At 51.1% G+C, this 25,312-nt stretch overlaps 10 protein-coding genes and 2 non-coding genes across 12 annotated transcripts; 4 read left to right on the top strand and 8 right to left on the bottom strand.

Annotated features, from left to right (window-relative positions):
• Positions 1-501: 501 nt before the first annotated feature.
• On the top strand, positions 502-1,899 carry CC77DRAFT_1040447 (extracellular metalloprotease precursor; the record flags this gene model as incomplete). The annotated part of the gene is made up of 3 exons (XM_018527204.1): positions 502-755; positions 795-905; positions 998-1,899. The coding sequence occupies 3 exons, from the start codon at positions 502-504 to the stop codon at positions 1,692-1,694; spliced, it is 1,062 nt and encodes a 353-aa protein (XP_018386027.1). The 3' UTR covers positions 1,695-1,899.
• A 117-nt stretch (positions 1,900-2,016) lies between these two features.
• CC77DRAFT_1094650 (Xeg-Edgp) lies at positions 2,017-3,156 on the bottom strand (the record flags this gene model as incomplete). The annotated part of the gene is made up of 3 exons (XM_018529750.1): positions 2,540-3,156; positions 2,226-2,467; positions 2,017-2,166 (listed from the first exon to the last, which is right to left on the bottom strand). The coding sequence occupies exons 1-3, from the start codon at positions 2,958-2,960 to the stop codon at positions 2,017-2,019; spliced, it is 813 nt and encodes a 270-aa protein (XP_018386026.1). The 5' UTR covers positions 2,961-3,156.
• A 674-nt stretch (positions 3,157-3,830) lies between these two features.
• Positions 3,831-5,056, bottom strand: CC77DRAFT_1061183 (hypothetical protein; the record flags this gene model as incomplete). The annotated part of the gene is made up of 4 exons (XM_018528398.1): positions 3,831-4,193; positions 4,247-4,330; positions 4,388-4,664; positions 4,722-5,056. 4 exons carry the CDS (start codon positions 5,054-5,056, stop codon positions 3,831-3,833), a joined length of 1,059 nt encoding a protein of 352 aa, XP_018386025.1.
• A 946-nt stretch (positions 5,057-6,002) lies between these two features.
• On the bottom strand, positions 6,003-8,192 carry CC77DRAFT_71629 (MFS general substrate transporter). Its single transcript, XM_018532874.1, has 3 exons — positions 7,821-8,192; positions 7,148-7,761; positions 6,003-7,092 (listed from the first exon to the last, which is right to left on the bottom strand). Exons 1-3 carry the CDS (start codon positions 8,051-8,053, stop codon positions 6,146-6,148), a joined length of 1,794 nt encoding a protein of 597 aa, XP_018386024.1. The 5' UTR covers positions 8,054-8,192; the 3' UTR covers positions 6,003-6,145.
• Positions 8,193-10,436: 2,244 nt separating this feature from the next.
• On the bottom strand, positions 10,437-12,558 carry CC77DRAFT_962551 (hypothetical protein). Its single transcript, XM_018535646.1, has 3 exons — positions 12,317-12,558; positions 11,312-12,267; positions 10,437-11,263 (listed from the first exon to the last, which is right to left on the bottom strand). Exons 1-3 carry the CDS (start codon positions 12,510-12,512, stop codon positions 10,607-10,609), a joined length of 1,809 nt encoding a protein of 602 aa, XP_018386023.1. The 5' UTR covers positions 12,513-12,558; the 3' UTR covers positions 10,437-10,606.
• A 477-nt stretch (positions 12,559-13,035) lies between these two features.
• CC77DRAFT_t41 lies at positions 13,036-13,107 on the bottom strand. Its single transcript has one exon. It is a non-coding gene; the product is annotated as a tRNA-Glu (tRNA).
• Positions 13,108-13,276: 169 nt separating this feature from the next.
• CC77DRAFT_1094646 (hypothetical protein) lies at positions 13,277-15,541 on the top strand. The gene is made up of 2 exons (XM_018529749.1): positions 13,277-14,358; positions 14,416-15,541. The coding sequence occupies exons 1-2, from the start codon at positions 13,504-13,506 to the stop codon at positions 15,508-15,510; spliced, it is 1,950 nt and encodes a 649-aa protein (XP_018386022.1). The 5' UTR covers positions 13,277-13,503; the 3' UTR covers positions 15,511-15,541.
• Positions 15,542-16,183: 642 nt separating this feature from the next.
• On the top strand, positions 16,184-18,399 carry CC77DRAFT_69581 (MFS general substrate transporter). The gene is made up of 4 exons (XM_018532796.1): positions 16,184-16,426; positions 16,473-16,810; positions 16,863-18,068; positions 18,119-18,399. The coding sequence occupies exons 1-4, from the start codon at positions 16,400-16,402 to the stop codon at positions 18,252-18,254; spliced, it is 1,707 nt and encodes a 568-aa protein (XP_018386021.1). The 5' UTR covers positions 16,184-16,399; the 3' UTR covers positions 18,255-18,399.
• On the bottom strand, positions 18,308-19,669 carry CC77DRAFT_70155 (hypothetical protein). Its single transcript, XM_018532818.1, has one exon. It carries the CDS (start codon positions 19,282-19,284, stop codon positions 18,544-18,546), a length of 741 nt encoding a protein of 246 aa, XP_018386020.1. The 5' UTR covers positions 19,285-19,669; the 3' UTR covers positions 18,308-18,543.
• On the top strand, positions 18,332-18,403 carry CC77DRAFT_t45. The gene has a single exon. It is a non-coding gene; the product is annotated as a tRNA-Ala (tRNA).
• A 360-nt stretch (positions 19,670-20,029) lies between the features above and the next one.
• On the bottom strand, positions 20,030-21,709 carry CC77DRAFT_1031050 (FAD dependent oxidoreductase; the record flags this gene model as incomplete). The annotated part of the gene is made up of 2 exons (XM_018526633.1): positions 20,030-21,669; positions 21,703-21,709. The coding sequence occupies 2 exons, from the start codon at positions 21,707-21,709 to the stop codon at positions 20,030-20,032; spliced, it is 1,647 nt and encodes a 548-aa protein (XP_018386019.1).
• Positions 21,710-22,077: 368 nt separating this feature from the next.
• Positions 22,078-24,303, bottom strand: CC77DRAFT_69691 (acetyl-CoA synthetase-like protein). Its single transcript, XM_018532800.1, has 4 exons — positions 23,772-24,303; positions 23,428-23,722; positions 22,672-23,378; positions 22,078-22,612 (listed from the first exon to the last, which is right to left on the bottom strand). The coding sequence occupies exons 1-4, from the start codon at positions 24,208-24,210 to the stop codon at positions 22,290-22,292; spliced, it is 1,764 nt and encodes a 587-aa protein (XP_018386018.1). The 5' UTR covers positions 24,211-24,303; the 3' UTR covers positions 22,078-22,289.
• Between the last annotated feature and the right edge of the window lie 1,009 nt (positions 24,304-25,312).

Genomic DNA, 25,312 nt, shown 5'->3' with positions numbered 1-25,312 from the left:
TTTCTGCAACTCGTCAAATCAAGCTCGTTGGTTGGTTCGCCGATGCGGGGTGTTCCCCTCAACGTTTTGAAAAGCAATACTGGAAGAGCTGAAACCTTACCTAGGTAGCAACATGATGGCTTGATCATGCCATTCATAAACCTTCTTTCATGCCCTTCAGCTTTGCTGACAGGCGAATGCCCTGTTGGCTGAAGTGCACAAACCTTGTGCGGGGTTCGAAGTTGGAGGTATCTCAGATCGTGCATCGCCAAACATGTGGTGCTGAAGCGACATGCAGCCAGCTCAGCTGGAAATACCCACTGCAATACTCATACGAGAGTTGAGAGCTGATCCCTGTCTACACTGCATCACACATCCAAGCTTCCCAAGAACCGTAACATATAAGTCCTGCTATCCCTAAGCTATAGCGTCGTTCTCCTTCATCCAGAGACAATCGAATCCTTCAATTCTTTGTTCTTACTGAATAGACTTTATCTTTCGACGTCGTACTCAACCTCTATCATGGAAAAGGCCCAGCAGTATCCTATTTGCGGATTTGTACCTCCATACATTCTCTCGGCCATAGCCGACTCTGCTATCGCCGAATCTGATCATGTCGGAGAAAGTTCTCGTGCTGCCTGCAAACATACACTTGAACATGGAATTTCCTATGCCACTCAACGTCATGAGCTGTGCGCTAGAACTCAGGTTAGTCCTCCAGATGCTGGAAGAGGCTTCACCACTAAATGCGTTCATCGGACCATTGCTGACTCCAAGTAATCCAGCAAACTCTGGTGACAGCAGGAGCTACACAGCCAGGACCCATACAAAGAAAGATCTATGATTGCAACAGAACCGACAATCTCCCTGGAGTTATTGCTAGATCAGAAGGAGAGGACCGCACTGAAGACCGCCAAGTCACCAATGTCTACGACGGATTCAAAATCACGCATGACTTTTTTTCGGAGATCTTCGGGCGCAACTCCCTTGATGGCGAAGGGTTGCATCTTATTGGCAGCGTCCACTACAGACCGAAAAGCACGCCAAAAGGTTACAACAATGCCTTCTGGGATGGTGAAGCGCAGCAAATGGTTTTCGGCGATGGCGACCACATCACCTTTGACTTCCTTACTGACTCGCTGGATGTCATCGCCCACGAACTGAGCCATGGCTTTGTCCAGTTCTCCTCACCGCTCAAGTATAAAACCCAGTCAGGAGCCTTGAATGAGTCTTGCGCCGATATCTTCGGCTCCATGGTCGAGCAATGGCATATGCATCAGAGCGTGGATGATGCAGATTGGATTCTGGGTCAGACACTTTTCCCAGTGGCGTTTACAGGTTCTGCGCTACGAACCTTCAAGGCTGGGAAAGCATACACAGACGACCCTATCTTCGGAACTGACCCGCAGCCAAAGCATATGGACAATCTTTACAAAGGAACTGATGATGGTGGAGGCGTTCATATCAACTCCGGTATCCCGAATCATGCCTTCTATCTGGCTGCGAAATCTCTTGGTGGGTATTCCTGGGAAAAGGCTGGCAAGGTGTGGTACAAGACCATGATTTCGGGTAAGATTGAACCCACCTGCGATTTCAAGACTTTCGCGAAAGCCACAGTAGATGTCGCCGGAGAGGAATTTGACGATAAGTCGGTACAGAAGGCTATTAGTGATGCGTGGGTCAAGGTCGGAGTCCTTGCTCAAACCAAACTCTGAGCTCATGTTTGTTGATGAGATGAATGGTTTCATAACGTAAGCGGCAGCTAAGCTGCGCACCTTTGCTAAGAGGTAGCCTTATCCACCTTCTTTTTCTAATGTCTTAACCACATGATATTGAACTGCTTCCTCGTGAAAACAGGATGATTCTTGCTATTTGCTACGACGTTCTGGCGCCACAAGGCTGTTACGATTGAGGAACATGAACTTCTAGAAATGAAGATCTAAGCCATCGACATATTCAGAACGGTGACCAAATAGCAGTCAGCACTCAATTGAGAGTACCCAATTTAACCCCGCTGCATACACAGTACTCCACAGTCTAAGTGATGGCGATAGAATACGCACTCGTAGCTAACTTCGCATTACTTCCGGTAAACACTTCCGTCCCTGCCTGCACAGTCTGCAAGTACAAGCTATTGGTGAACCCGTTACTCGCGTAGTTAGCTACCAGAAACTTGAAGAATATATTCTGCATCGTAAAAGTCAGCGTCTTCAACAAACTTCACTAGGCTCACGCTGATGACTCACCAAGTCAGCGCTGAAGTTCGTTGCAGCACCCCCACGAGCGACGAAGCTATATACTTTGACAGAGCCATTTAGACCATAAGCGAGGTCGAAAGTCGTGCCACCGACAGTTACGGTGGCAATAGGTGTGAATGGATATCCATTCGAAGACAAGGGTGATACACCGCCGAATACACCAAGCCAGATCATGACTTCGAAGAGATTGGTGCCACTGGCTGATGTGCCGAGGAAGGTGTCATAAGCGACTACAAGATGTTACATCCACATTAGCTTGTGGTCGCTCGAAAGAGATCAGGAAGAGTGCGTGAGGAGCATACCATTGACTCGCAGATCTGTTCCAGTATAGCTCCACTTCCATGCCGTCGGCATGCTTGTGTAAGCACTTAGCTGCTTCTTCGTGAAAGTGGTCTCAACGTTCGTGTAGCTCTTCACCTGGTTGGGTGTGCCAGACCAGGACCACGTTGTTGAGTAGGCCAGAGTGGTACCAGTCAGACTGTCAATTTGCGAACACTGAGATCCGGTTCCAGAAGACCAGCCCCAACCATTGGTGTAAAGCGTGTATGGACCGGAGGCTTGGGATTGGTATTGACCGCATTGAGCAGTGGCGCGAGGAAGGAGGTCAGCGGGTGCGGCGAACGCGCTTGAAGAGAGAAGAAGAATGATAAAGTTGGAGAACAGCATGATGATAATCGAGGTGCAGTGTTGCGCTGGGTGGACGGGGATGATCTGGATGAACATAAGCAGATGCGAGCGCTTTATATACTTTTCTAGACGCTCTTTTCATCCTTCTCGAGCGATGTTGCCTCCACATTCCACAATCACTCATCCCGTTTCGTACGAGATCATCAAGCTTCAATGCGCAGTTCTTCCTTCCACATATTTCACACTGGTCATTGTCTACGCGCGGACATCGCCGTATGCAGCACAGCAGTAGTAACGACCAATCGCACGAACCAACCCACGACCCATCATCGCGAAAGTCCGTAAGCCACTGACATAGCGAATTTCCACCAGGCAGATATGACTTTCTGACAGGAGCTTGTTCGAAGTCAATGTAAGCCACACCTGCTGCACGACATCAGCCGGTCCAATGATTCGCCTTCAGGGTCCACCAATATAGCTCGCATACTGCACGCGCGTGACGAACCACGATTGAAGGATTGAGACCGCGGTGTGGCGTCGATGGATGACCGGGTAACGGGTACGAGGCCGGACCGGAAGACCAATAGACTTACTCCTATAGAAACGTCGGGGAGAATATGTGCATCGGTGGCGTGGACTTCGTGGTCGACGTGAAATATTGGATGAGAGGATGGGCCCATCAAGTGGTTTGCCCGGATGAGGGTATTGGAAGAGTGATACTAGAGGGGGTTAATTGGTAGAGAGCAAGTCTTTTGCAAGACGAAGAAAGATTTAGCTCGAAAACCCATCTGCGCGTCTTTGTCGTAGAGGGCGATCTAGACCCGAGATCTATGAAACCCACTATTCCGGCACAGAAGCTAGTAACACCTCACGAAGCTGTCTTCACTCAAAGATTATGCTGGCCATCATGCAGCATCTCAATGGCGCCTAGACGCGTCGTAATGATCATCTCTTCACACCCAACCTTTAGGACTGCACATCCCAAGGGTAATTCCTCTTAACCCACATGATATCCATCTGACTCGGCTTAGTCGCACGATTCAACAATGCAATTCCCTTCCCATGATGATTCCGATCGATATAATGCTGGACAGGACAGTCTTCGCCATCGTTGTTACAGTCTGGCTTCGCGTACCCACTCATGCTAGGATAGTGCATGATGCTTTCGAGGTCGTACCCGGAATCTGCTTTGATCGGCCAACCAGGCTCGACCATGTTCTTGATGAAGGAGGCGCAGGTGCATTGATACTTCAGAGCGCGGTACATGGAGAGGCAAAGGCCATCTTCGGTGATGCGGTCGCCTTCCCTCTGGCGGGCGCGAGCCCAACACTGCGTTGGTAATGTTAGCATGTGAGAGAGCTTTCTTTACATGTGGGTGCTACTTGCGTCCTCCCAGTCGGCAAGTTGCTTGTATTGGACTTTGACATAAGTGTCGCGATCTTCGCGGTTGTGTTCATGCGCCTGGCCTAGTAGCTGTCAGTGTTACCATCTGCGATCTTTGCCGAGGACGTCATACCTAGTACGTGGCCAAGTTCATGCAGGACGCCACCAAGCGTGAAGCCATCAGAAAGCCTGACGAGATTCTGCCAGGGCTTGCCGTTTTGCGTCAGTCCAACGGAACCACCCCAGCCACCGCCATCCATGAACTCGATCGCCACTGTGTCATAGGGTATACCTGCGTTCCAGCCATCGCGATACTTCTTGACGGGTGCACAGTACATTGGCTTTCCTTCGCTATCTAGGCGCTCTTTGAAGCTGATAGCGTGGCCGGAGTCTTTGCCTGCGGTACCACCGAGATACCTAAAGAAAAGGCGTTAGAGAGTCATCGCACCTCATATCGACTGGGCTTTTACATACCCGATCCATTTATCCATACCACTCTCGGTAATATGGCGGATATTTTTGCGATCCCACTCCTGCGTGAAGCAGTACGGGATGATGACCTTGTTCTCTGAGTTCCGCGGCCAAGGAATCGGTCCGGGGTTAGCATTCCAGGCGTCAGTGGCGCCCTGACCATTCTGACCAGAGATCTTTTCGAGCTCTTCGAAATACTGCGCCCAACTAGTGGCTTTGGTACCGTTATCGTAAACTGGAGAAGGAGTACCGCAAAAAGGACCGTAATTGAGTGAAGGGTCGTTGATAGCGACTGCGACCGCAAGGGCTGCGAGTTGTAAGAAGTAGAAGACAATCATCCTCGTAGATAATCAACTAAGAGTGAGTGGAGATGGTTCAGCTGGTAACGCGGCCAGGAAGAGAGTCGGTTATACCGTGAACTGGCCAAGGCAGAAAGATTATGAAAGACTGGTGGTACGTGCGGGTGGGTGCGTCACGACTGGTGAGAGTGAGAGTGAGTGTAGAAATGTGCAACGACGTAGCTGTAGATGTAGCGGAGAAGGCGAAAGCGGCTGGCAATGACAACATAAATGGTGACCACAACGTTCCTTCTGGTCAACTCGTAGCACTCTTAATGTAGAGAAGACCAGCAAACCCAACACGAACATCGCTGCCACGGCCTTATTTGTGATCCAGCTCTTTCTTCCTTAATACGGTGGTAAACTTCCTACGTCGAAGGCGCTCACCTGCTATATCTTCGATCGTCGTCGGCATTTGAAGCATCATTCATCAAGCCTGAAGCAAGCTTGGGGTTCAAGCAAGTGATCAGTAACATGAAGCACTGAGCTCCAAAACGAAGGCCGGTTTCTAGATCCTCGAATAGTGTTCGACGCCCGTACGTTTATACATCCATATAGACTTCAGGTGCAAGACGCTATCCAAGACTTTGGCTTTCTAGCACAGGACAAACGGCGTGAGCTGAGAACGCTGTCGACTGATGGGGAATGGGTCTTTCGAATCGGAGATATAGCTCAATGGAGGTGGAGAAGGTCGTCGCTCCGTATTGGCATCGAAATTTGCCAAGCCAATGACCCGCACACGTGAGCGGACCCTCTGCCTTCCCGATGCTCCGGTCCGCCGCACTGGAATATCTAACTTGTTCCTTCCACATCGCAACACGCGAACGGGATGTTATGGGTCACTGCAGTTTGTAGTGTGTGCAAGAGACACAAGATTTTGGAGTTTCCGCACCCAATAACTGCCCGTTTCCAATCGGCTGACAGGCAAAAAGAATCACAGAATAAGAATGAATTTGAAAGTGTGAAACGATAGTATTATTTTAAATCATCTTAGCGATGAGGGTATCTTGAACGGTGAGTTAGAGAGTTAGACTGACGCTCCTGGCGAGAGTTGCGCTCAGCATCTCACAAAACCAAGAAAGTAACTGCTTAGAAGACGGTACCCTTGGTCTGCTTGCCCTCCTCCTTCTCGAGCTTCTTGATGTTGGTGTTCTTCCACACCCAGATACAAGCCAAGCACAGTGGCACAAAGCAAGCACCCGTGATGACCATCTTCCGCTGTACATCGGCGTAAGCACCAACAACGGCATCGCGCTCTGGTGTGCCATCAGCGAACGAACTCTGGACCTCGATGGAGCCAAAGATAGTCCTGTAGTCCGCCTTACTAGACTCAGGCAGACGCTGGAGCAATTGTCCGGGAAGAATGTTGTTCCACATGGCACCAGCGATGGCGTATCCGATGGAAGAACCGAAACTACCGAAGAGACCCCAGATGGCGTTCACGACGGCGATTTCCTGGTGAGTGACGGGAACCATGACGGCGAGTTGACCACAGGTGGCGAAGAAGGCCGTTCCGAGACCAACAAGAATTTGAGTGAAAGCAAGCACACCAGGGTTAGTAGATGGGTTTCGGAATGGAATCAACAGAGCGGTACCGAGCAGGACAATCGGTACACCGGTGGCGGCCGTCCACTTGAAGTTACCGGAATGATGAATCCACCACGCGATAAGTGGGCTGAACGTGGAAGAAGTGAGCGAGAAGGCGTTGAGGATGTATCCAGCGTTTGTGATGCTCTGCCTGTGTACGACAATGAGGTAGGAATTGAAGTATCCGTTCCAGCAGAAGACGGAAAGGAACATGGCACCATAAAGTAGGCAAGAGCCGATAATGGTGGGGTTCCTGAGGTAGTGCCAGGGCAGGAATTGGAACGGCGCGAACTTGGCTTCCCAGATGTAGAATACAGGCATAAGGAAAAGACCGAGGACGATGCAGGCGATGATGTAAGGGGTCTTCCAGCCTTGCGGAGCGTAGGTGACGAGACTGAAAGGCAGCACAAAGAGGCACCATGCGCACATGAGGAGGATAATACCGAAGACTAGACAATATGTTAGCGGATGTGCAACTTGATTCTGGGACAGCGTGAGACTTACTGTCAAACTGCACAAAGTAGAACCAAAGTGATTGGAAAACATTGCGATCTGATGTGACCTTCTTGATCAAACCAGCTTTCTTGGCCCTGCGGTACATGACTATCATCAGGATCATCGCCGGAAGGGAGATTCCACAGAAGATGATGATAAAGGCACCGTATCCCCAACGCCAGTTAGGGCTGAACCAGAAGTTCTCGGCGATCCTAGGTCCAGCGAATGTAGCTGCAATGCGAGGGGTTCCGTTGATGGTGAAAATGATCATGCGGTTCTTCAGCGTAGTGATATCGGCAGCCATGATGTCGCAAACGAACAGAACACCAATGTGACCCGCCCAGTAGAGAATGTGACCAGCGAAGTATGTTTGTACGTTGAGGCAAGCGGCTTTCATAGCCATACCGACGACAATGATGATGAGCATCACGAAGAAACCCTCCACGCGACCGAACACATCGATGACCTTGGCGATAACGAGAGGGATGCAACCACTGAGTGCAGTCGCCATGATGCTCATGACTGTCAAGAGACCGTGTTTGCCGAATGTCGAAGTAACGAAAGCGCCGAGCGACGAGTCCATGGCATTCTGTAGGAAAGCGACAAATTCGATAAGGTACAAGCTATACGAATGGGTCAGTCTTTCAATCTCACCAATCTAGACTTTGATGATGCGACTTACAAGACGAACATGGTAATCAGGGTCTTCTTGTCCCAGATCTCTGTGATTGCGCGTACACGCTGAACACCGTTTTGGAAGGTTTCTGACTCGACAGACTTGGTTTCGGCATCGCTGCCAGCCTCGTGGGCGTGGGTATTGACACCCGTCTCATTCTTCTCCATATCGACAGTCAATGAAGGGCGTCCAAGGCCCTCTACGGGCCGCACCACATCGGTTGCGAGCAAGTTCGACATGACAAGACAAGGATGCCGAAGAAATGCCGGGTAAGGCAGGGTATGAAATTGGGACGTAGGTGGGTGACGATCGCAACATAGGCAGTCCTTCCATTCTTAAGTATCCCCACGGCCCACTCTCCGAGAACCGGACAGGGAATGTAAGCTGAGTTCCAGCGTATGAAAATTTTGCCATGTGTATCCCACCCGGCACCCGGTGGCTTGGGATCATCTCCCACCGTCCAGGTATCTTGGGATGCCCAGAAAGCATTAGTAGCGGGCTAGATGATCAGATAAGTGCTAGATGATCAGATAAGATCCAATCTCGCCTTGAGTGAATACCTGGCTTGTCTTGGCTGTGCCGCAACTCTGCATGGCCAAGGTCTTGGCCCGTATTGCCAGTGGCGGTCGTAGCTCCCGGCTCATCGAATCGAGCAGTGTGCGCCGAAGCTTCTTTCCCGTGCGGACCAGCCTGAGGGCCTCGCCTGATGCTGGAACCACACCATCTGCCAGGAAGAGCATCCTCGTTGAGCAAGCGCGCGGTGGTGTTGCATGATCGCGTGTACCGCCGTTCCTGGCGCCTTCTAGCTGGCTGCACGTATAGCCGGCGCGGAAACAACGTTGTGTTGGAGCCCGAGGCTGTCCACGGGCGCGGGCAGAAACTTCATCGCGGCTACTTGTATACCTGTGAGCTTCTCGATTGACACATGTGGCTTTTGGTAGTGTTGGTGCAAAGTCACAAAGGTGGAGTGTTGGGAAAGCGTTCAGCCACACGCGACGCGAAGTGCCCCTCATGACAGCCAAATGTCACCACTAGCCGGATTTGTTGGTCACGATGACATCTAATCTAATCAGATCATCGCATCAGGCTCGGTCGAAGTGGCCAATTTGCGGGAACTGGTCATCCTCTGGGTTAGTTGGTGGGGGCATCAATCGAATGATGGGTCGGTTTCTGCAGGGTCGCGAGCGGTCGCGGTGGTATTAGGGAAGCAGCCACTATCACTATTGCCCCACCATTTCCTGGTCGCCACGATGTCCTGCCGCGACAAGCTTCTCAATTCTACATGCAGTCCGAAATGCCTCAAACTACACTTGAGATGGTGCGTCCCTGGAAGAAGGGTTTTCCTGTAGAATAGCGGGTACCTGGTGTCCATCTGGATCATGGTGCGGGTGTCCTCGGGTTGTTCCGGACGCGCTTTCTTCTCGTTCCTTTCATCTAACATTGACTGACCCTTCACCAATATGACAATACCGACCGGTTTGGGAATCATGAAAAAACCCACTTCCTTCGAATTTCCACAGGCAGCTTATACGTTTCTCCCGAGCTGTGTCAAGGAAATACTGGAAATATAATGTCACCTGGTCCAAATGCGAGTTGTACACTGCATCACTTTGCTCAGGAAACGACACTTTTAGCGTTCGTTGATTACAGCTCTAGAACAGGAGAATCGTAAAGCGGAAAACAGAAAACATGCTTTGTCACGCAACTGGATGTGAAAGTCATCCAGTCATGGTATTGATGCGGCTGTAACCACAAAGGCCACATCGTGCTTTCATGATTTGCGGACGACCTGCTTTAGCTGGCAAGAATACCGAATTGTGCTAATTTTACGAATTCGTGTGTCGCAGTCTTTCTAAATGCACATCTCTGCTCTCATGCGGACTTTTCGGAAATATGGCCGACCTATAATCCACCTGGATACTTTGGCTATTGACTGTCATTGTTGTTGCGTGGGATGGCAGTCATCGGACCGTTTACGCAACGAATATGGAGGACCCATTGTTGTATCTTGGATAGTACGCGTCATTCTTGCTTCGTGTCTAGTCGTTTCAGGGGTTGATGGATATGACACGCTGCCTTTGCATCAGTACCAACTTGTGCTGTCTAAAGATCCTCGTCTAGACAACTAGATGGAGTTCATCTCTCTCTGTGATCGTCACTTACTCGTCATGAGAAGCAACAACTTCTGGTAATAGACCGGTCTAAGTCTTGTAGCCAGTAAAGAGGATTGAAGCTGAGTGGTCTGAGATCGGCGTCCGTGTTTGGATCAGAAGATGTGAGAGTTGTTACCTCGAAAGTGGTGACAACGTGGAAGAACAATGTTGGATTTGAGAATGCAACCTACTTCCTGTAGAGCCATTTCACAGATTTGGAGGACAATCTTACTATGGTTTGTATCTGATGCCTGCCTCTTCATCATGCTCTACTCACTCAAATGAGGCATGTAAGAAATGTCATTTCCGTCCCGCCTGGTGTTTGCGACCTTTGTTCAGGAATCGACGTCGATGCGATACAATCATATCGTAAAGTGACTGATCATGGAGAAAGTCTTCCGGGTACGACACTGCGTCATAGTATCGGCTTAGCCACAGTCCAGAGCAAAATCCGTATATATGACGAGAAGGGGATAGATAGAGCGGTAGGTGCAACTATGCAAGACTAGATGAACGCCGCAGTGAACAGAAATCGCAGCACCCATACAACCCAGGGCGTCAGTTATCTATAAGCCTCTCTCTAATTCAATCGTTACCTTCAAACCAAACAAAAAAAAAAGAATACTAAATCCACAAAGCTCATTCAGCATCAGTATCGTTCTCAGTCGAAGAAGGCGGACTCGAAAGCGACGACAAATTCGAGCCAAAAGAAACCATCAAGTCTCTCTCTCCGCCGCCTCTGCGCTTATTACCTTGCATGGGCCGTGGCTTCTTCCCATGTTGCATCTCCAGCACCTCGAGCAACCCCAACAGCCTCTCAGAAGACGTGTGCATGAGCTTCTTCGCTATATTCTCCTCTTCGGCGTTCCCTCTCTTGCCCTTGCCCGTCCCAAACACCTTGTTCCGCGCATCGATACCAGACTCTATAGCTTCCCTCAGAGCGTCCGTGGGCTTGAGGAGCTGCTGTTCCATCGTGCGCAGCACTATCTGTTCTAGAATCAAAGAGATCTTGGCGTTTGCCGCAAAGCTCTTTGTCGTTCCTCTCAAGGGTAAAAGTATCTCTTCAAAGTCCTCTTGTGTGGGTTGGCGGATGAAGTAGTTGGGTGGCTTGCCTGTGATCAGGGGATGGAGGAGGTTGACGGTAAACGCAAGACGAATCTTATGCGGTAGCTTCATTGTGGATAACAGGACTTGGAATATGACGGTCGGGAGAGCGTTGAAGTCTTCGAGGATGGTGTCGCAGAGGTCGAAGAGGGGTGTGAAGTGGGCTGGAAGGGCTTCGGCTACGCGGACGAGCTGAAGGTTTGTCAGATGGTGTGCATGCTGGAGTAGGGAGATACGTACGAGTGCTATGAGACGCTGGCGCAGCTCAATCGCGTCTTGCCCGCCAAGGTGCTCTATGGCTTCGCGTGTGTTTCTTGCGGCCTGTCCGCTGGTGTCCACAACGATGCCATCTGTGCTCTCACTGTCGCTGTCTTCCGGCGCGTCCTGCATGTCTTCATCGCTGCCATAGTCGGCCAGCTCCCCAGTCTCAAAGTCAATGTCCCGCACAGGTTGACCTTCATCCTTCTTACGTCTCAGCTCTACTGTCTCCTTGTCCCATATCTCCGGATACTCTTTGAGCGATTCGGATGTGGCCGTCGCAAGTATAGCCTTGACCATTCGGCGCCTCCTGGAGCGGTTCATTGAAGCTCCCTCATGTCCGATAATGTAATGCCAGACTAGACTCTGTTGTAGGGCTGCTGTGTCGATCGTCCCGTCTAGCAGCTTGCTTTGCTTGACGCAGACATCCCAATCTGCTTCTAGAAAGTCGAGCATATTCGCCAGCCATAGCTTCCACCGACTCCAGCGTTTCTTGTGTATTATTGCGCAGTTGAATGACCATCCTACGATATGCCAGAAGTCGTCTGCGCGATACCACAGGCTCTTCTGATTCGCAGCCTCGCCCGCTATTCGCTCGATGTCGCCAGCCGGCTCAGGCGACGAGCTGGCATCTGTTCTTTTGGCCGGCGCACGCCTTCTGTTGCGCTCGTCTGGGAATGTGAAGGCTTTCTTTATAGTTGAGTATGCGGGACCGTTTATCGTCGTGCGTACGCATTGCAGATATCGCAGCGCAGCATTGGAGCCTTTGACAGCGTCTTGCGATTGCGCTTTGGTGGTGAATTTAGGATCGACGACTGTGGAAGAGGCGAATGCGATGTATGCAGGCGGTGCGAGAAAGCCTATATACGGCTTTGCGGGCGTCGAGATGCTGGTGCCAGCTGCGAGTAGGCTGTAGAGGAAGTCATAACCGCTGGCGTCTACAGTCAGTGTAAGCTTGATAGTACAGAGGTCGTTGGTCTCATATACATTGGCCACCCTCAAGATAGGCTTTGGCGTGGTTGGCAAGCTCGTAGGACACTTGCTTCGTCGGCCGGTGTAGTTCTTGTCGTGGTAGAGTCCTCAATGCTGCCTCGTGCGCGGGAGACGGCGCATGCTGACCATTGTTACTTGCGGGCGGTTTTGGTGTCTTGGATTTGGTGGCTGGTGTCGAGAGCCTTGCCATTAATGCGACGCGACAGTTGATGGTGGTGGTGTGGGGAGTAGTAGTGTGTTTAGGCGCGTTCCCCGCCGCGTTCAAGCGCGCATTCACGTGGAAGGCGAGCTGCAGACGGAAAACACCATATCTAGTAACTTCTACACTGACCATCGATTGCTTGTCACCCAATGCTGTGTAACCACAGACCGCGTACTGCATGTACTGTAGCCTGCATCAGAGTACAAGATTTGCAGTTATTAAACTAACCCCGCCAAATTTACGCAATTAAGATACTTCCGGCGCTTCCAGACGCGATATATTGTATTCCAGTGCATCACTTGGTCCGTACGTACACGTCATTACTGCTTTATAGCAAGAGCACAAGGAGAAGATGAAGACAACTTTTGTACCATCACCAAAAGCCTGCAGGTAGTAATGATCAGTGCCACACCTGGATAGGTTCCAAAAAAGAGGTCTACCAGGTGCCACTGCCACCAAGAGATTTACCACTATCACCCACCTGAAGGCAAAAGAAAGACAAAAAAGTGATTTCCGAATCCGGGAATCGAACCCGGCTCTTCTCGGTGAAAGCGAGATATCCTAGCCGATGGACTAATTCGGATGATCTGATTGATGAAAACAAGGTAATTTGATGCATTTATATACTCAACAATAACAACGCTGTCTGCGGTCGGCGCGATATCAGCTGATCGCTTTTATCTTGCGTGTACGTTTTCATGATAATTCCATAGCTTTGTGGTGCGGGGCAGCTTGCATACCCCACTGTAGGCGTCACAAGCATGGACTAGCGCCTTCCAATGACATGGGAAGCTTCTTCCGCTCTGTCCCTATCGCATCTGTATTTCTGATTCAGTCCTCTAAACAGCCTGCCGTTCTCCTCCAACAGGTCCTTGAGTGCACTTTGGCTGTCCTGCTTTGGCGCAAGTCTTGTAGGGTATAAGCCAAAAACTGACTCATGCGAAGATCTCCGCTCAACTAGCTATCGATTCCAGCGAGCATGGCTTCCTATCATTGCCAGATATGCACAGTGGCCATGTCCATAGCACGAATTCGGACTCCGGAAGACCCTCCCGACGCGGCCTGGAACTATGAAGGTCACAGTTATGTGGGCTTTGACGAGTTCCGAGACATTTATGGAAATACTATCGCAGATCGACAATGCGAACAATGTACCACCCTAGATCGAACTCCAGCTAGCCTTGACAAAGACATCAAGAACGCAATCTTTGGCAGCCCTCTCTGGCCAGATGAAGACGATGAAGATGGCGAATGGCTACCGAAAGATGATTCGGACGCGGAAGGGGAAATGCTGGAATATGACAGCGAAGCCGATTGTGACGTGGAATCGTCAGACACATCGCAAAGCGACGACGAGAATGCAGATGGCGGAGACACTGATAATAACCTACGCAGCGCCTTGCGTGAGCTGCATGCGCCTCCACTGCCAAGGCATCTTCCGCACGGTACGTTGCGCAATGGTTATATGTATACCAGAGAGTGGGAGGGGCCGCGGTACCTTGGAGACCTTCTAGCAAAACAAGCATGTGGCTCGTATAGAATGCCCTTGGAACATATCGCGGCACCTTCTTGTCAAAGTCTCCAAGGCATCAACGGCCATTTTCTGAGCGTAGAACAAATGAAAGGCTGCCGTAACCATAGATTCCTGTTAGCAAAGCCACCGAACTGGCAAGCCGATGAGAGCGATAACATCTTCGAACGTGGCAGTTCGTTCGTCTTATCCGGCGAATCAAACGGGTCCTACTTGTCACCTGTGGCTCCTTACGTCTACCCGCCACGCTATGGTGTGGATAAGGTAGACTGCTGGACCCTGTATATAAATGACGGATGCAATGTATGTGAGATATGCTTTCTGCTCAAGTGCTTACTCCAAGTTTTGACACCAATCCAGAACTCTGATAGATGGCGGCCGTTGCCTGTTCATTCGTATTGCCTTGATATGTTTGCAAAGGCATCCTACCGCCAACTTGGACGAGTCGACTTAGACGGAATCTGGCATTGGCGGGAGATGCAGTCCTATCCAGAGTCATACAACCTTACCAGAGATGATGTGCTTCACCGTCCGGAAGTAGCTCAAGGGCGACACGATGATGGCAATCCATGGTGCCATAAGCCGGGCGATGAGTGGTTGGCTGCAAACCCCGTAGAGATTCCGGAGTCCTGCGGTTTAGCAGAAAGTTGCGTTACCTCCAGCACACTTGAATGTACGGTTCAAAACTCCCAAGCACGCCTTCTTGGGCTACCAGCCGAGCTTATCGACCATATCATATCCTTCCTCGGGGAAAACGAGTTGAGTGCAGTGGCAGCTACTTCCCGCAAACTCCGCTACCATACACAATCGTTCTTCAGAGCTCTTGCCGTTGAACACATGGACTGGTTGTGGGAAGTGTTCGAAGCCGAGCGATACCCAAACTCACCAGACTGGCCAGTGTCATGGGATCCCTGCAATCCCCCTGGCCTCGTTGTTCCTGACCTGCCATACAATCTTGAAACTGAGGAACAAGAGAATTCGCTCTGGGCGCAGATCATAGAAGAAGACCCAGAAATGGAATGTTTTGGAAATGCTGTCAAGACATCCAATTCATCACGTCGTGAGGCCATCCTTGCTCCATATAGGGCAAGAGCAGAACACTTGCTTCAGGAATGGCAAACATTCCGCGACGGCGTAACAGAATGGATATGTCGTCTACCTTTAGGTGGGGAACAAATAGGGCATGATCTGGACTGGGCACGTCTGTGGCGCCTATCCAATCCTGATACGACCCCAATACCGGGCATGCGAAACCGTGCGCGGATCTGGAAGGACTGTGAACGTATTCTAGATTACAATGTTCGTTTGCGCGCGCAAGGTGTAATGGATGGCAAGTGTGAAGTTGTGGGCGAGGTTTTATCGGAAAACAGACAGCAATGGTGGTCTCATGCAACGGCAGGGAGGCATGACAGTAGCCATAAGGGCTTTCTGAGGCAAATGTGGCATAATGACTAAATTGTGCCTTAATATCAAATTACATAGTATCTTACCAGGGTGGACATCGCAACGCCCGACCGCTAATGCTGGTGTCGTAAGCTCCACGATCTTGTTGGATCTGGTCCTTTTGTGGCGCCTTCCCCTGTTTTCCCCGCATCACACTAATGACGTAGCGCGAGATAGCGCGGCTCGGCAGTTACACAAGTCGCTCAAACCTCACTCACTATGATTGTACCATCACTCATTTGATCAAGTATCCGTGCGGTCGGCTCAATCTCAACTAATCCTGGTCAGCATGGCTGAATGAACTGCGACTGTACACCAGCTCATTTGCCGCACAATTCATCCGCCTCCGCTCGATCCTGAATCCGGGGTAGGAACACCAACCGTGCAGAGCTGCGAGCATGGGTACGTATCGATGTGCTGGGGCTAAAATCAGGCTATCACATACACGAGGCTTCTGAATGGACAGCATCCGCTGATATGAGCCGTCGATGATTAGCTACAAAGGATGAGACGGCACAACCGTCCACCACGTGTGAAGGATGCGGAGAACCTGGCGGCTGGGTGTCAAGCTTTCTCATAAATACTTAGACGCTCAGCCACGCGTCGGCCCTATTGCTGTGTATACACCAGCTCTTCGCCTTGAACACGACTCCGACTACAATTGCCGAACTATCGTGTCCGCTCGCGGCGCTATTCTACCGACTTTCGACGCTTGATAACAAGCCACCGCTGAGCTCTACCTCGGAATGAGGTGAGAAGTCACGTTATAGCAGCATCAGTACGCAGTTCGAGAGCTTTGCGTTGCGCGGTCTCGGCTATTGCAGACGACACATATACTCTGCCGCGTTCTGGAACTGACCACCATCCTCGCTACTCTCGCAGAGTAGTTGCTTGACTCACCATGAATGCTCACGACTACAATGAAGATGTAAGGTTCCGTCTTGATCTTCATTTGACAGTACTAAGAAATGCAGGAACGCCGACAGCTCGAAGAGGAGCTTCACACGGAGATCCTTCCTGGCACGGAGGTTATGACAGATGTTGGCTCACATCACTTCGTCAAGGGTACACATCGCGAGGTCCTCGTTCCACAACCTAGTGACGATCCAAATGATCCACTGAACTGGAGCACTGCGTGGAAGCTAGCATGTATCATCTCAGCATCCATGGTCACGTTTACGCAAGGATTTGGTCCGTTAGCTCTTGCACCTATGTTTCCCGCACTCATCGAAGCTTTCGAGACCGATCTGGCGGGAGCAGTGCAATTCACTGGCGTGTGTATCCTGGTACTCGGATTCAGCAATTTCATCTGGTGAGTACGAACATTGTATCATCCAGACTCAAGGCTGACAAGCAATCCCTAGGGTACCGATCAGCACATCTTTCGGTCGTCGCCCCGTCTATCTCGCGTCCCAGCTTATCAATATTGGTACATCAATATGGCGTGCCAAGTCCAACTCCTACAACTCCTTCATGGGCGCCTGCATCGTTAATGGTATCGGTGCTGGACCGGCTGAGACTATTATGCCAGAAGTCATCGCCGACGTCTTCTTCTTGCACGACCGCGGCAAGTGGAACACTCTGTACTGGGTCGTGTACATGGGCTCGCTCATGGTCGGTCCTATTGTGTCAGGATCGATGACCGAAACAGTCGGCTGGCGTAGTTTCTGGTGGCTCAACACTGGCATTTTGGTCCTTTCGTTCTTGATGGTAGTGTTCATGTTCCCTGAAACAAGGTTCAAGCGTGCTTTACCCGAGCACGTTGGGCAGAAGCAAGCCAACTCGCTCGAGAAGACGAAAGCGACCGCCAAGGAAGAAGTCAACAACTCTGATTCTGAGAAAGAGATAAATCAAATCCAACACATCAACACCGCCAACTCTGTTCTTCCTAGTACTGCCGGCCTGGAGATGTCCGAGACTGCACAGCGCGATCCCTTCCTGGGACGTGGCAAGCCTGGCAAATGGCAATGGAAGATGTTCCAATCGAACGCCCACCCGTTCCGTTCCATCTTTCTCGACCTTTGGATTCCTTGGAAGTTGTTCGCCTTCCCCATTGTCGAATTCGCCGCTTTTGTTGTCAGTTGGTCATGCTCCAGCTTTCTCACAATCAACCTTACACAGAGTCAAGTCCTCTCCTTGCCACCGTACAACTTCAAGCCTATGACTGTCGGATTCACCAACTTTGCTGTTATGGTCGGTGCCTTCATCGGACTATTCACAGCTGGTCCGCTCAGCGATTGGGTATCTGCGAGAAGTACCAGGAAGAACAACGGGATTCGCGAGCCTGAGATGCGCTTGCCGGCCATGATACCCTATGTCATCATAATGCTTATTGGTAACATCGTCGTCGCTATAGGCTACGAGCGCAAGTGGCCCTGGGAGGCCATCATCATCATCGGGTACACCTGTGCTGGAATCCAAGTCGCAGCTCTACCCGGTATCGTCAGTACATATGCCATCGACTCCTACAAGCCTGTAGCTGGGTCTTTGATGGTCGCTGTTACTGTCAACAAGAATGTTTGGGGCTATGGCTTTGGCAAGTTCATCACGCCTTGGAGCGAGGAGGCTGGGTAAGTTTTACCGTTTTCTACACGCAACCGATCACTGTTAACGAGACTAGATTTATCTCACCCATCATGACGAACGCGGCTTTGATCACGCTGTGGTGCTTATTTGGTATACTGTTCTGGAAGAAAGGTAAGACGTTCCGTCGCTGGAGCAAGAATAGCAGCGTACACCGACAAGGCGGTCTGTAGTGTGGGGTGCGTCATCCTATTTTCAGTTCTCTCAAAATATATTAGACATATATGCAGCCTCTTCACAAGAGAAAATCGGGCCTGTGGTTTAGTGGTATAATACTCCCTTAGCATGGGAGTGGTCCAGGGTTCGATTCCCTGCAAGTCCAACTTTTTGCGTCCGTCCAGGTCTGGTCGCCGTGGTTGTGGTGGACGACATCGTGGGTGAATTCCTCGTTTTTTTTTTCGTCGGATGTGGAGTCGTTCCCGGTCTAGACGCACCAACCTACATTTTTCAAACCTCATCTCATCATTCCTCCTCTCGAACCACCGCCCTCTCCCTCTTTCCTCCACCCACAATATTTCTCTTCACATCCTCAGCAATCCACTCCGACTCATCCGCCTTCCCTTCCAAATCTTCCCATCCGTGGACCTCCGTCTCATCCAGCACTGCATTGTTTTGCCTCAACCACTGCCAGTGCAGAAGGACTTGAATTACTGTATTCTGTAACCTAAAGCCCGTCCACCCGGCCACCTCTTCGTCCTCCAATAGAAGGTAGGCGTCTAAGTCTGTGACGTGGTGTTTCATTCGCTCGCGTACGCCATGTGTCGTGAAGCCGCCCGATGGAGCCGCGATCAAGGTGGGTATGATGTTCGGCAGGAGGGGACGTCGGAATGGGAATCTTCTCTTCACATACTCGCTCACGGCCGCGAGCGCTGGCGATTCAACTCGCTCTGGCGGTGGTTCCGATGCTACAGTGACCGCTTGGTCACGATGATACGTCCCAGCTTCCATCTTCCATTCCCTCAACATATCGTACCGCAGTGCCAGGCGCATGGCGAGCTGTTTCTTCGCATTGTAAAGGCGCGCCATCAGCCCTCTATTCTCAACGATCTGCTCTGGTAGAAGGGTGCGCGTGAGTAGGAAGAGCAGCTCCTCGATCAGGTCACGCCTATATTCGGGTGGGCCAGCGCAGATACTATAGACTACTACACACCAATTTGTTTTCGTATCCACTGGCTTGAGGAGCGTGTCGATGAGGTTTTGCATGCCTGAAGAGTTCAAATGACCAGGGTTAGTACTCACTTCGCATATAGTTCGTAGTAGGTGAGGGACGTTGACTTGCCTTGCGTAACCCCGTTGGCGGACATGTGGAGACGTCCCCAGTCTTGGATAGCATCTAAGCTCCTTTCCAAGCTTCCCTCGTACGGGCTGGGGTGTGTTGGTGGGAGGAGATAATGCGCTGGTAATAGCCTGACCCCAGATTTCTTCTCGTCTATCTCGTTTGTGGTGTCTGCTACAGAAGGTGAAGCAATTTCACTGACGATACTGTTGACGCGGACGCCGCGATCGAGTCGCTGTGGTGGTGGAGGTGGCGTTGGACGCGGTGTGGTGAAGGACGAGTCAGATTGTATGCTTTGGATACTTTGGGCGCGGGCAGGGCGTTGGGAGGTGCGGCGATTGGAGGTGGATGTCGCCATTTGAGGTCGGTCAGAAGAGGGTGTCAATCGAGTCGTTTGTGCAAGTGGGCTTAGGGTCAGCGTGGCAGAATGGACTTGGATTAGCGAGTACTGTGAGTAGGTGAGAGTGAGATGTTATGATGACGTGATTGTGGGAGGATGCAAGAAAGATGAAGGTGAAAGTGAAAGTGGAAAATGCCAATTGTTACTTGTGGTCAGCACGACAGGAAGTGAGTGTAGTCTGGCGGAGCAGCTGATGAGATGAACGAGTTTGTTGTTTTTTGCATGATCATTGTACTAATTTGCAATGATTCAACACCACCAGCATGGCGCATTTAGACCTTCAGAGCCTTTTCCTGCATCATCTTCCCACTCTCATCCGCAGGCTCCAGACCCATCTTCGACGGTCCACAAAGCTGCACGCCGTCCTTGCTAAACCTTGATCCATGCACTGGGCAATCCCAACTCTTTTCAGTAGTGTTCCAGCATACCACACCCTTAAGATGCGGGCACAGCGCTGAGAATTTGTGTATCTGACCGCCCTCATCTTTGTATACAGCCAGAGGCTTCGTAGGATTAGTGTTGAGAACACCACCCTCGCCAGGTACAAGATCTTCGATATCCTTGATATCCGACTGGGCGAAGCGCTTGTACTGTGCGTTGATTTGCAGGTCGTGGCTTATCATACTGGTAGCAGATTTTGCAATGGAAGCAAGACGCTTGGGATCGTAAGCCGAGATCCAGTCGTTGGGTTGCTCAGTGATGGAATCCGCGATAAGTTTACCCGCCAGGACGCCATGAGTGAGACCGTTGCCCGAGTCACCGGTGATTATGTAGATATGTTTGTTGCCTTGGTTCTTGCCGATGAAGGCCATGTGATCGACTGGCTCGAAGACCTGACCGCTCCACTTGTAGTCGATTGTGGTAGCTTGCGGGAAGCGGGCGCGGGTCCATTCTTCGAGTTCTTTGAGGGGTGCGACAGTGTCAGCTTGGCCGACTTTGTGGTCCCCGCCCCCTACCACCATATAGTCGTCGTTTGAGTCGCACTCAGTGAGGCGGACGTACTTGTAGATTTCGGCCGAATCGTAGAAGAGGGCGTCTTCGACTGAGCCCTTGGGTACGCGGATGGCGATGCAGTAGGTGCGGTAGTACTCCTCCTCGGCGATGACGGATAGCTTCTGTAGTGGAACGCAGGTTGCTTCGACAGCGTCGGCACACTTGATCGTGTTTCCGTCGGCGGTCTTAACGTATACGTCTTTGTGGCCCAGGCCCATGATCTCTATACCCTTCTCTTGCACATCAATGCATCGAGTGTTTGTGTAACACGAGAAGTTGGGCTGCTGCTTGAGGAAGTCGAGAACACCGACGACGTACTTAGTGGGGTGGAACGTCGCCTGTTGAGGGTAGATGACAGCGTCGCTCTGGTCGATGCTGCCCTCCCAGCCCTTGAGCTTGAACCCCTCCTTGTATTCCGTTACAATGCCAAGCTCCTTCGCCTTGTTGCCGTCCTCGATCAATTCCTTGATGTCGCTCGCATGGTCTTTCGAGTCCTTTGGGTATTGAGAGAAGTCGTAGCCGGGGAGATGGCGGTACTCGCACTCAATGCCCAGCTTCTTTGAGATCTCCCCGACGCGGTTCAACGCCCAAGTATGCGATTCTGCAGCAGCTTTTGCGCCCTTGTCTCCGTGCTTCTTCGCGATCGCCGTGTAGCCATCGTCAAGATCATTGGCGAGATGACCGCTCGTACGTCCAGTTTCACCTGACAGTACCTCACGGCCCTCGATCAAGACGACGTTTAGCCCACGAGTTACTAGCTCGTAGGCCACTGAGACGCCAGAGATACCAGCGCCAACAATGCAGACGTCTGTCTCGAGGTCCTTGTCAAGCTTGGGGAACTTGGGAATGTTCTTGTAAGGCAGGTGATGGATCCACACCGGATCAGTCTCTCCACTGGTATACATGAAGTGTTTTGGATCTGACGTCTTGGCCGTAGCTACTGACGCGTCACGGCTCATGGTCGCCATATTCGCTCGCTGTCTCGCAAATTGGTAGTTCGGCACTTGCTGTAGGCGGGGTGCAAGTCTGCTATATGAAGCTAGACGTATCGTGGATACACGAGTGGTGGTTCGTAGGAAGCTGGAATGAAGGAGACGAGGGGCAGACAACGACATGTCTTAACGAAAGGTGGGGAGAGAGGCGTAGGTAGTGAGCACGTGGAGGTACACGTTGCTGTATATTCCTGTATGTCAATAATCATGACGGTTTGATGTAATAGCCGGAAGATCATTGGCTGACCGCGTCGCGTGAGCCAGAAGGAAGCATTGGCGTTGTAGCTTTGACGATGCCATGACGTGTGCTTTGCGTCCTCCGAGGAACATCAAGTGTTCGGAGACAGGAACATCTTGGAGTGGGCAGGTAGACGGTCAAGAGGACACGGAGACATCGTAGTGATATGCGGGATCAACAAAAATGTAATTGATACAACAACGATGAAGGCGTCGCGATAGAACAGATAACGCTTGTCCGCGGGCGCTGAAGTTTGACACGCTAAATTTCGACCGTGCCGCGTCTGCACGTGACATTCTGACCTCGTGATCATCGCCCTTTCAACAAACCCTCTGCAACGTCTCTTAACACAAACTTTTTGATCTTACCACTACCTGTCAACGGCACTTCAGCGCCACAGTCCTCTCCTAGCCAGAAGATGTGTACAGGAGCTTTGTGCCTGCCGAGTACTTTCCGTACCCATGCCTGCACTTCTGCTAAATCTGGCTTGTCTGTATTCGGCTCGTGTAAGAGGAAGGCAGCAGGTACCTCGACGTAACGGGGATGTGAGACGCCGACGACGATGGCGCGGGTGATGGATGGGTGTGCGACGAGACGTTCTTCGATTTCTAGGGGGTAGATGTTTTCGCCTCCTGGTATGCTGTTAGTACAGAAGTAATGGGAGATGTACTAATTGTAGGGGAATTCCCACCTCGGATGATGATATCCTTGAACCTTCCGGTGATGGTACAGTATCCATCTACGTCTAAGACTGCCTCGTCACCAGTGTGTAGCCACGGCTCGCCATACTCATCGCGCACGATAAGTTCCGCCGTCTTCTCAGCATTTTCCCAGTATCCACGACAGACTTGGTATCCCGCGACGCAGAGCTCGCCCCTAACACCGATTGGCACGATGCGATCCTGATGGTCCACTATCTTTACCCGCGCATGAGGCAATACTGTTCCAACAGTAGTCAACCGCGCATGCAGCGAGTCGTTCGTATGCGCGTTGAACACAGTAGGGCTCGCTTCCGTGAGCCCGTACGAAGATGTAAAGTCCGACATGTTGAGCTCATTGACCATGCGCTCCATGAGCCACTTTGGCACCGGACTGCCCGCCACAATGCCCGTTCTGAGATCACTTGTCCATCCCTCCGGCCGTGGGACATCCATTATAGACTCCATCATGGCGGGTACACCATGTAGGGCTGTGCAGCGTTCTGCATCGATCGCCCGCATGCAAGCAACGGGATCGAAGGATTCGGCTGGGAAGACAATCTTGGCACCGTGTGTGAGACAAGCGAGGAGACCGAGTGTTAAACCGAAACAATGGAATAGGGGCGGCGGGCAGCAGAGGATATCGTTGGGTGTGAGATCCATGCGATCGCCTATGAAGCGCGAGTTGTTGATCAAATTGCTAAACGAAGTCAGACGCGCATTGGTTGAATAGAAGAGGAGACACTTACTGGTGTGTCAACATGGCAGCTTTTGGGTTTCCGGTGCTGCCACTTGTGAATTGGAGGTTTGCGACATCGTAGGGACTTATTATGCCGTCGAAGATGTCTAAGATGTGCTCGGGGATATATTGGGCTTCTTCGATGAGGGAGGAGTAGCTGATGAAGCTGTCGTGTTGGCCGCGGATCAGACATACAGTCTTGAGGTCTGGTAGTGTGGACGCGACATCGGGTTGGCTGAGCTTGTGCAGTAATGGTCCGTTGTCGAAGCGCGCGATCGTGGGTGTTGTGAAGAGTACTCTGCATTCTACCTTGGTCAGTCTCGCTCTCTCATACCACCCGTCAAGAACACTTACTTGTATGTTTTAGCGCGTACTCCATCTCTGTCGCCGTATACGTGTTGTTGAGCGTAACACAAATGCCCCCTACCCTTGCGCATGCAAAGAAGAGTGCAATATACTTTTCGCAATTACCGCTCATGATTCCTATCCTATCTCTCGGTCTTACACCCTCTTTCAGCAACGCTCTTGCTAGCAAGCTCGACTCGTCCCATAGCTGCTGGTACGTCCACCGCGCGCCAGTCCAGGGAATGACAACAGCTTCATTCTCCGGATAGCAATCGACTTGTTTCCGAAGTAGTTGCGACAGGGTCAATTGGAGTAGTGGGGGATCCAATGGTCCGGCGACGATAGAGAGGTTGGGATATGGAGGTAGGATATACGGGTCGATCTGGAGTAGTGTTTGGTTGAGACGTTGTAAGGCGTCATTCCGCGATTGATCATACAATTCCGCCATCTCGTTATCAGGTCTTGCGATCCAACGTCGAAAAGTTACTGAGTGAATACAGTATGCCGCCCGATGGATACACTATCTTGTGGTAATAGGTATAAATTGGCGACTTAGATGATGAAAAGCGTAGAAAGAGAACGATAGTGAAGCAACGGTATACAATAGTACCCAGAGACAGTCGAGCGCTTGACGATGAATCTTCGAGGTACCAACACTGGCCATAGCGATAGCAACAGCGATAATGACGGTGCCTTTCGCCGATGGCTCGGATCTAAGCTTAAGCACCAGCAGGACCAGGCCATCTTTGATCTCCAGTCCTGCCGTCTTCCGGAGATAGAGAGCGACGTACTTAGTGGGTCATCTCTCATCCTTTGGAATCGAAACGAAACAGGCCATGACATGGCTGGCTTGCTGGGCCTCCACGCGTAGCTCTACCTACTCTTTCCGGGCGCAACGCCGCGGTCAGTACTATGGTAGGTCTAGCAGACACCGTCAAGTGATGGGCATAATTTTTGTGCTCACAGCGGGAGAAGATCGGCACTGGCTGGTCGCCGTAGTGTAGAGAGCGAACAGCCCAGGACCGATGACAGCAAGCGGCGAAGCCATCATGGTCAGGGTAGTTAGCTGACAGGGGTCGGGCGTTCGATCTTGATCTGATAAGATTAAACCGGCCATCAAAGCCGACCTGCGCTGCTGCGACATCGGTGCATCACATGTCGTATGTTGTATACGAGGTGCGTGCATAGCATTCATGCAGGCTTGCAAATTTTTTATCAGATCAAAAAGAAAATTTAATCAGATGGAAGTACGAGTAAGGCGTCGGGACAAGATGGGTGTGGAGGTGGGAAGGAATCCTAGCGCCTGGGCAATAACTATCCCGTAAATTTCCTTGCATCCGCTGCGTGGTTTGTAGCAGCTGCCCCATCAGGCATCATGGTGTCATGCTGGTGCATCTGATAAAAATTCTTCTCGTCGCGTAGCGGTACTATCTGATTCGAGAAGATATGCCGCGGACTATTTCCAGGGTTGCGCCAGTCGTAGTGCTGCATCGCCGTTACGTGTTGCATCCACACACGCATCTCCACAAAGTGACCGATCCTAGTCGCAA

This window comes from Alternaria alternata, assembly GCF_001642055.1.
Source record: "Alternaria alternata strain SRC1lrK2f unplaced genomic scaffold CC77scaffold_10, whole genome shotgun sequence".
NCBI classification, from domain to species: Eukaryota; Fungi; Ascomycota; class Dothideomycetes; order Pleosporales; family Pleosporaceae; genus Alternaria; species Alternaria alternata.
The sequence above is the reverse complement of the archived record's forward strand: the minus strand, read 5'-3'. Positions and strand labels throughout refer to the sequence as shown.